General features: G+C 51.8%; 1 protein-coding gene across 1 annotated transcript in view; it reads right to left on the reverse strand.

Moving 5' to 3' along the window:
- The window catches only part of LOC140404763 (acetyl-coenzyme A synthetase 2-like, mitochondrial), a 73,866-nt gene extending 65,396 nt beyond the window's left edge, over window positions 1–8,470 (reverse strand). The window contains exon 1 of the mRNA XM_072493483.1: window positions 8,041–8,470. Coding sequence (XP_072349584.1) covers window positions 8,041–8,470 — 430 coding nt within the window. The remainder of the gene's footprint in view (window positions 1–8,040) is intronic.
- Window positions 8,471–9,886: the final 1,416 nt, after the last annotated feature.

Consider the following 9,886-nt stretch of genomic DNA (forward strand, 5'->3'; position numbering starts at 1 on the left):
TTTTGTATCCAAGGTCAGGGAATGCAAAAGCAAGCAGATGTTGTTCAATAGTGAAATACTATGAATGCTGGCAATGAGGGGGAGGGGGTGGTGGTATCGTGGTATTCCTGAGCTAACAGCAATCCAGAGGCCCAGTCTGATACTCTGGGGATATGTTCAATTCCCACCATGGCAGCTGATGGATCTTAACTAATAAACTCTAGAATTGAAATGCAGCCTCAGTTACAATGACTGTGAAATTACAGGGCAGCACGGTGGCGCAGTGGGTTAGCCCTGCTGCCTCACGGTGCTGAGGTCCCAGGTTTGATCCCGACTCTGGGTCACTGTCCGTGTGGAGTTTGCACATTCTCCCCGTGTCGCCCCCACAACCCAAAGATGTGCAGGGTAGGTGGATTGGCTACGCTAAATTGCCCCTTAATTGGAAAAATGAATTGGGTACTCTAAATTTTTTTTTAAAATGACTGTGAAATTATTCATTAAAAAGTCCACCTGGTTCACTGATGCCCTTTAAGGACGGAAATCTGATGTCCTGACCCGGTCTGGCCTACATTTGACTCCAGACCCACAGCAAAATGGTCAACTCTTTACTCTCACCATTAATTTTCTTTTTATAAATTTAGAGTAAACAATTATCTTTTTTTTCCAATTGAGGGGCAATTTGGCGTGGCCAATCCACCTAGCCTGCACATCTTTGGGTCGTGGGGGCGAAACCCACGCAAACATGGGGAGAATGTGCAAACTCCACACGGACAGTGACCCAGAGCCGGGATCGAACCTGGGACCTTGGCGCCGTGAGGCAGCAGGGCTATCCCACTGCGCCACCGTGCTGCCCGCACTCTCAACATTACTGAGACTAGCTTTCAATTCCAGGTTTTGATCCCACAGTCCAAAAGATGTGCAGGATAGGCGGACTGGCTACACTAAATTGCCGCTTAATGTCCAAAGATCTGAAGGTTAGGTTGTGGGGATAGGACGGGGAGTGGGCCTAGATAGAGTGCTCTTTTGGAGGGTCGATGCAGACCAAATGGGCCAATCGACTTCTTCATTCCTCATACTCCAATAGAATCATAGAATTTACAGTACAGAAGGAGGCCTTTCAACCCATCGAGTCTGCACCGGCCCTTTGAAAGCGCACCCCACTTATGTCCACACCTCCACCCTATCCCCGTAACCTAAACTAACCTTTTTGGACATTAAGGGCAATTTATCATGGCCAATCCACCTAACCTGCACATCTTTGGACTGTGGGAGGAAACCGGAGCACCCGGAGGAAACCCACGCAGACACGGGGAGAACGTGCAGACTCCGCACAGACAGTGACCCAAGCCGGGAATCGAACCTGGGACCCTGGAGCTGTGAAGCAACAGTGCTAACCACGGTGCTACCGTGCCGCCCCATACAATAAAGGCCAACATTCCATTTCCCTTCCTAATTGCTTGCTCCACCTGCACGTTAACGTTACGCGTTCCTTGTACAAGCACACTTCAGTCCCTTTGAACATCAACACTTCCAAGTTTCACCTGACATTTCCCCATTATCGGCTTGTTTGTATTCGCTGTCGGCAGAGCATATCTGACCCTTTGCACCAAGCTGCTTGTTTGAGTAAATTAATACAAAGCAACAGATAAAGGTATAATCCAAAACAAAAGTGGAATGCTGCAGATACTGGAGAGCTCAGCAAACCTGGCAGCCTCTATGGAGAAAGAAATGTAGTTAATGTTTCGAGTGCAATATAACTCTTCTTTGGAACTGATTCGAAATATTAAATCCCTGTTCCCACTGCAGCCATCTCAAGATACCGGTTCAAACAGACGTAATAATTACTGGAAGCTGCTTTATTGTCATAGATTATCATAGAATTTACAGTGCAGAAGGAGGCCATTCGGCCCATCGAGTCTGCACCGGCTCTTGGAAAGAGCATCCTACCCAAGGTCAACACCTCCACCCCATAACCCAGTAACCCCACCCAACACTATGGGCAATTTTGGACACTAAGGGCAATTTAGCATGGCCAATCCACCTAACCTGCACATCTTTGGACTGTGGGAGGAAACCGGAGCACCCGGAGGAAACCCACACACGGGGAGGATGTGCAGACTCCACACAGACAGTGACCCAAGCCGGAATCGAACCTGGGACCCTGGAGATGTGAAGCAATTGCGCTATCCACAATGCTACCGTGCTGCCCCTGTGTGTGAAATTTCACTACAAATACCAACAAGAGGATTTTTAAAAAATTCATTTACGGGATGTGGGCGTCGCTAGTTAGGCCCAGCATTTATTGCCCATCCCTAGTTGCCCTTCAGAAAGTGGTGGTGAGTTTCCTTCTTGAACAGCTGCAGTCTCTGAGGTGTAGGGAGGGAAGCCCTGGATTTTGACCCAGCGATAGTGAAGGAACGGCCGATATATTTCCAAGTCAGGATGGTGAGTGGCTTGGGGGGGATCTCCCAGGTGGTGGGGTTCCCAGGTATCTGCTGCCCCCGTCCCTCTGGATGGCAGCAATCATGGCTTTGGAAGATGAAACGTTAGGAAACATTGGTCTACAGGAGAGAGAGTGGGTGGTACTATTACACTGCAGGGGTGCCAGTCTTCTGGTAACTGCTATTCTCCCCATTTCTTATCCTGGACAGTGATCCTCGTCAGACGTGGGATCAGCCGGTCTGAAAGGTGGATTCTGACAGCCCCCTGAAATAAATCAACAGTCCCTCCATATGCTGCCAATGACAAGAATTCTGCATTTTCACATTGGCAGCACCGTGATCAGGAGTAAAATGAGCTCCGGGAGACCTCACACATACCTGGTAGCATTAGCTTTCCCATCTACTTCGCTAACCTTAGATTGGGACAACCTCAGCAATGAAACCGTTCCTGGGTTCATTCTTGCAATTAAAAATATATATTTATTCCTTCATGAGGGGTAGACGTTGAAAGCAGGGCCGTATTGGGCAGTGTGTAACACCAGTGCTCTGCTCTATCCACCCATGTGATCCTGGCCTGGCAACTCTGTAAAAATGACCCATCAGCCTCTCTGACCCAACCGCTTGCTGCAAAGCAAGTGTGAGACTGCACAGGAGAAGTAAAAGAACGGACTGACAATTGTACTCGGAGGTAACACTGCGCAACCCTTACAACAAGCAGCCCTTTCATATGTTTTATGAGCAGAAAGGTTTCCATTAATTACTTGCTGTGTCAAGGGCACTTAGCTGCTGGAATGTTTTATTTTCAATCGCTCTGTAGTTGATGGTTTGAAATGGAGAAACGTTGGTCCCAGAGCCCATGGCTCCCTTGTCTTCCGACACTCAGAATTAGGGGGCGGTAGAGGCAGCACGGTGGCGCAGTGGTTAGCATTGCTGCCGCACGGCGCCGAGGTCCCAGGTTCGATCCCGGCTCTCCCCGTGTTTGCGTGGGTTTGCCCCCCCCCCACAACCCAAAAAATGTGCAGGGTACGTGTATTGGTCACACTAAATTGCCCCTTAATTGGAAAAAATGAATTGGGTAGTCTAAATTTTAAAAGAAGGAGTTAGGAGGAGGTGGAGCTGTAATGGTAATGTTGCTGAACTAGGAATCGAGACGCCTAGGCTCATGCTCTGAGGACAAGGGTTCAAATCCCACCACGGCAGCTGGTGGAATTTAAATTCAGTGAATAATTTTGGAATTGAAAATGAGTTTCCGTAATGGTTGTAGTAAGTGATACAATTGATTGTCATAAAAAATCTATCTGGTTTGCTTTCAGAAAGGAAATCATAGAATTTACAGTGCAGAAGGAGGCCATTCGGCCCATCGAGTCTGAACCAGCTCTTGGAAAGAGCACCCTACCCAAGGTCCACACCTCCACCCTATCCCCATAACCCAGTAACCCCACCCAACACTATGGGCAATTTTGGACACTTAAGGGCAATTTATCATGGCCAATCCACCTAACCTGCACACCTTTGGACTGTGGGAGGAAACCGGAGCACCCAGAGGAAACCCACGCACACACGGGGAGGATGTGCAGACTCCGCACAGACAGTGACCCAAGCCAGAATCGAACCTGGGACCCTGGAGCTGTGAAGCGATTGTGCTATCCACAATGCTACCGTGCTGCCCACAATCTGCCGTCCTTACCCAGTCTGGCCTACAGGTGACTCCAAACCCACAGCAATGTGGTTGACTCTTAACTGCCCTCTGAAATGATCAAGCCTTTCAGTTCAAGGGCAATTAGGGATGGGCAATAAATGCTGACCTTGCCAGTGATACCCGCTTCCCGTGAAATAAGGAAGAAGAAAAAGCCCTCCTCTAGAGTCTTGAGTATAAAGGATTTAGGCTGTTGTCATTTCGAGGTGACATTAAACCAAGGCCCTATCTGACCTCTCAAATGGATGTAAAAGATGCCACTGTGAAGCAGTGATGTGGAGATGCCGGCGTTGGACTGGGGTGAGCACAGTACGAAGTCTTACAACACCAGGTTAAAGTCCAACAGGTTTGTTTCAATGTCACTAGCTTTCGGAGCGCTGCTCCTTCCTCAGGTGAATGAAGAGGTATGTTCCAGAAACATATATATAGACAGATTCAAAGATGCCAGACAATGCTTGGAATACGAGCATTAGCAGGTGATTAAATCTTTACAGATCCAGAGATGGGGTAACCCCAGGTTAAAGAGGTATGAATTGTGTCAAGCCAGGACAGTTGGTAGGATTTTGCAGGCCAGATGGTGGGGGATGAATGTAATGTGACATGAATCCCAGGTCCCGGTTGAGGCCGCACTCATGTGTGCGGAACTTGGCTGTAAGTTTCTGCTCGGCGATTCTGCGTTGTCGAGCGTCCTGAAGGCCGCCTTGGAGAACGCTTACCCGGAGATCAGAGGCTGAATGTCCTTGACTGCTGAAGTGTTCTCCGACTGGAAGGGAACATTCCTGCCTGGTGATTGTTGCGCGATGTCCGTTCATTCGTTGTTGCAGCGTCTGCATGGTCTCGCCAATGTACCACGCTTCGGGACATCCTTTCCTGCAGCGTATGAGGTAGACAACGTTGGCAGAGTCGCAAGAGTATGTACCGCGTACCTGGTGGGTGGTGTTCTCACGTGTAATGGTGGTATCCATGTCGATGATCTGGCACGTCTTGCAGAGATTGCCATGACAGGGTTGTGTGGTGTCGTGGTCACTGTTCTGAAGACTGGGTAGTTTGCTGCAAACAATGGTTCGTTTGAGGTTGCGCGGTTGTTTGAAGGCAAGTAGTGGGGGTGTGGGGATGACCTTGGCAAGATGTTCATCGTCATCAATGACATGTTGAAGGCTGTGAAGAAGATGACGTAGTTTCTCCGCGCCGGGAAAGTACTGGACGACGAAGGGTATTCTGTCGGTTGTGTCCCATGTTTGTCTTCTGAGGAGGTTGGTGCGGTTTTTCGCTGTGGCGCGTTGGAACTGTCGATCGATGAGTCAAGCGCCATATCCCGTTCGTACGAGGGCATCTTTCAACATCTGTAGATGTCTGTTACGCTCCTCCTCGTCTCAGCAGATCCTGTGTATACGGAGCGCTTGTGATTCTATGGGTGGGCAGGACGACTGGAAAGGGTTGGACTGGACTCGACTGGTCAGGACTGGACTCGACTGGAATGTGCTGGACTGGACTAGACTGGGCTGGGCTGGGTTGGGCTGGAGTGGAATGGACTGGGCTGGGCTGGACAGGACAGGACTGGGCTGGGCTGGACAGGACTGGACTGGGCTGGGCTGGGCTGGGCTGGGCTGGACAGGACAGGACAGGGCTGGGCTGGGCTGGACTGGAATGGACTGGGCTGGGCTGGGCTGGACAGGACAGGACAGGACTGGGCTGGGCTGGGCTGGAATGGAATGGACTGGGCTGGGCTGGGCTGGACAGGACAGGATGGGACAAGACTGGGCTGGGCTGGACTGGAATGGACTGGGCTGGGCTAGGCTGGACAGGACAGGACTGGGCTGGGCTGGGCTGGGCTGGACAGGACAGGACAGGACTGGGTCTGGACTGGACTGGATTGGACAGGACTGGGCTGGGCTGGACTGGACAGGACAGGACAGGACTGACCAACCCACCTAACCTGAACATCTCTGGACTGGAAGAGGAAGCCCACGCAGACGAGGGGAGAATGTGTAAACTCCTCACAGTCACCCGAGGCCGGAATCAAACCTCGGCCCCTGGCCTGTGAGGCAGCAGTGCTAACCACTGTGCCACTATGTCTCTTCTCCCGCCAACTCCTCCACATCTCATTCTCTATACAACTTGCCCCCTCAATTCATCTCCTCCCCACCTACTCCTTTCCCCTCCATTCCTCACCTTCTGCCTCCCCTTGCCATCTCCCTGCCCCTCCTCCATTCTCCTCCTGCCTCCCCCTCCATCTTCCCACTCCTCCTCTGTGCCTCTCCTCTTCCCTCTCTCCCCTCTCCCCTTTACCTCTCTTGCCCCACTACTCTCCCCACTTGCCATGCACCCCACCCTCTGCCGTCTCTCTCTCTCCCCCACCCCACTCGTCTCCCGCCCTCACCCCTTGCACCTTTTTCTCCTTCACTTCTCTCCCCTCCCCAACCACAAGTGCCAATCCACAGACAGACATGTACACAGATGGTCATGGCCACACGCACACACAAACACGCGTACACTCCCAGGAGGGAGTTACTGTTTAGCAAACGGAAGGTGGGACCTAATTGATTTCTGCCTCTATCCCATGGATAATCACCCAATCAGCAACCCAGCTGGAATTGACACAGACAACCAGATAGTGGGTCAGAAACACAAGGGTTGGGCAGCACGGTGGTGCAGAGGGTTAGCCGTGCTGCCTCACGGCGCCGAGGTCGCAGGTTTGATCCCGGCTATGGGTCACTGTCCGTGTGGAGTTTGCACATTCTCCCCGTGTTTGTGTGGGTTTCGCCCCCACAACCCAAAGATGTGCAGGGTAGGTGGATTGGCCACGCTAAATTGCCCCTTAATTGGAAAAACTGAATTGAGTACTCTAAATTTCTAACTAAAAAAAGAAAAAAATAATAATTTTGTACACCTCAATTTAGTCACCCCTCAGCTTCTTTGTTCCAAGGAAAATAACCCCAACCTATCCAATCTCTCCTCGTCGCCACACTTTTCCAGCCCTGGCAACATTCTTGTAAACCTCCTCTGCACTCCCTCCAGAGCAATAACGTACTTCCTGGAATGTGGCGACCAGAACTGCACACAATATTCCAGTTGTAGCCTCACCAGTGCTTTACACAATTCCAACATTATATCCTTACTTTTATATTCTATACCTCTGCCAATGAAGGAGAGCATTCCATGTGCTTTCTTTACAACCTTGGGCTGGATTCTCTGCAGCCCAGCGCCTAAATCGCGGCCTGTGTGGGGGCGGAGAATCCACTCTCACGCCAAAATCGGACCCGGTCCGGCGATTCTCCGGGACCCAAGAATCGGCGTGATCGCGGAGTACGCCGCGCGGCTGGGGGCCCATTGACAGAGGGCCGCCCAGCAAACCTCCGCTCTCGACCGGCCGAGTTCCCGACGGGAACGAACCTGGTATTGCCGGCCGGAATGCTGCCATGGCGGCTGCAGACCCAGGAGGACCGGACACCGGGGACGGGGCTTATAGGCGTCCGGGGGTTAGGTCCGCGCAGTTAGATGCTCGGGCGCCTGGCCGATGGGGGGGGGGGTCTAATTTTTGCGTCAGGCTCCGCGGTCCGAGTCCACCATGGAGCTCGGCGCATCTGCTGGAGGCCAGCGCCGGGCGACTGTGCGGACACACTGGAAATGTGGGGGCCCGTATCCACAGCTAAATCTGTGTCAATCACCCCAGGTCCCTGCCAGCCCCCTGCAGGGCACTGAATTAGTTCATCTTTTTTCCAGGAATCTCTGGAGTAAAACCCCAGCGTTTGTACGCCGGAGTGGGGGACACAGTCCCATTTGGGGAGAATCCAGCCCCTTGTCTACTTGAGCAGTTGCCTTTAGGGACCTGTGAACTTGTACACCAAGCTCCCCGACTGTATCCACCCCTCAGTATAGCTGTCCCCAGTCTTGTGCATTCCAGCCCAGGTTACAGCCACTCACCTGAGACATTGAGTTGCCCGCCCTCGAACCAGCGGATCCTGCCCTGGCCCAGGTCGCAGTCGCTCACCGTGTGGAAGGGGGTGATCCAGGACAACCTGCCCCTTGCCAAGGCTGCCCAGAAGCGCTCGGGCTGTTTCACGGAGTGATCCCGCAGCCCCTGGTAGTCCCTGACCCCGAAGAAAGCCGCTGCCTCCGGCATGTAGGCGGTCGCGCTGAAAGTGGAGGAACTTCTGGCCGAGGGGAACTTTGCAACACAGCTGGAGAGGAGCCGGGGGGCTGCTGCCAGCAGCATGGCGCACAGGCTGCAGGAGACTCTGCCCTGCTCCTGGAAGACTCTCCAACAAACTGGAGCGGACTGCTCGCTGGAGAGGAGCCCGGGGAGTGGAGACTGAACTGGGCACTTGTCCTGGGGCTGTGACGAAATGAACATCTGTCTGGGTTTAACTGCAGTAATATGATCGCCTCAACATGGTCCCAACATCTGCACAGACTCTCAGCTCTGTTCCCAGCTCCACCCAGGGAAGTGTCACCATTGTAATTATACACCAGGACTTTAATTGTTCAAACTGCTGTGAAAGCCCCAGGCAGCCGGAATTGCTAATTCACGATAGTCTCAATTCAGACAGAGTGCAGCCAGTGAAGGAGGTTTGTGATTCCTGAAGGGTTTTATTTGATGATGAGAATAAGGAGGAATGAGCAGTGCTCCGAAAGCTAGTGACATCGAAACAAACCTGTTGGACTTTAACCTGGTGTTGTAAGACTTCTTACTGTGCTCACCCCAGTCCAACGCCGGCATCTCCACATCGAGAATAAGAAAGATTCAGGATCCAGATTCCAGATTCTTGCCAAAAAGGGGCAGTAAGGGGAGGTGGGATTTTTATTCTGCATGGACAGGAGCCAAGGAAGCTAATTCAGGAGTAACTTTTTTTAAAGTTGGATCTTTGGGAAGGTGGGGAGTCGGGACGGGGGAGGGGGTGTAAGATGCTGGGCAAGTGCCATTGGCACGAATTCTTACACCGCCTGACTGGGCCGAATGGCCGCCTGCCAATCTCCAGGGCCAGATGCTTTATTTTCGAGGGGATCTGCCCTGACAGCGACCTCGGAACGATGACCGGGCACAAATCCCCACAGGTGGCTCTGTTATCAGCTGGATTCTGAAATAAAAACAGAAAATGCTGAACGATCTAAAATACAGGTCCACAGGTCATTGAAAGGGCAACACAGGTGGAGAAGGTAGTCAAGAAGGCATACGGCATGCTTGCCTTCATTGGCCAGGGCATTGAGTATAAAAATTGGCAAGTCATGTTGCAGCTGTATAGAACCTTAGTTAGGCCACACTTGGAGTATAGTGTTCAATTCTGGTCGCCGCACTACCAGAAGGATGTGGAGGCTTTAGAGAGAGTGCAGAAGAGATTTACCAGAATGTTGCCTGGTATGGAGGGCATTAGCTATGAGGAGCGGTTGAATAAACTCGGTTTGTTCTCACTGGAACGAAGGAGGTTGAGGGGAGACCTGATAGAGGTCTACAAAATTATGAGGGGCATAGACAGAGTGGATAGTCAGAGGCTTTTCCCCAGGGTAGAGGGGTCAATTACTAGGGGGCATAGGTTTAAGGTGAGAGGGGCAAGGTTTAGAGTAGATGTACGAGGCAAGTTTTTTACGCAGAGGGTAGTGGGTGCCTGGAACTCGCTACCGGAGGAGGTGGTGGAAGCAGGGACGATAGGGACATTTAAGGGGCATCTTGACAAATACATGAATAGGATGGGAATAGAGGGATACGGACCCAGGAAGTGTAGAAGATTGTAGTTTAGTCGGGCAGCATGGTCGGCACGGGCTTGGAGGGCCG

This window comes from Scyliorhinus torazame, chromosome 2 (genome assembly GCF_047496885.1).
Source record: "Scyliorhinus torazame isolate Kashiwa2021f chromosome 2, sScyTor2.1, whole genome shotgun sequence".
NCBI lineage: Eukaryota > Metazoa > Chordata > Chondrichthyes > Carcharhiniformes > Scyliorhinidae > Scyliorhinus > Scyliorhinus torazame.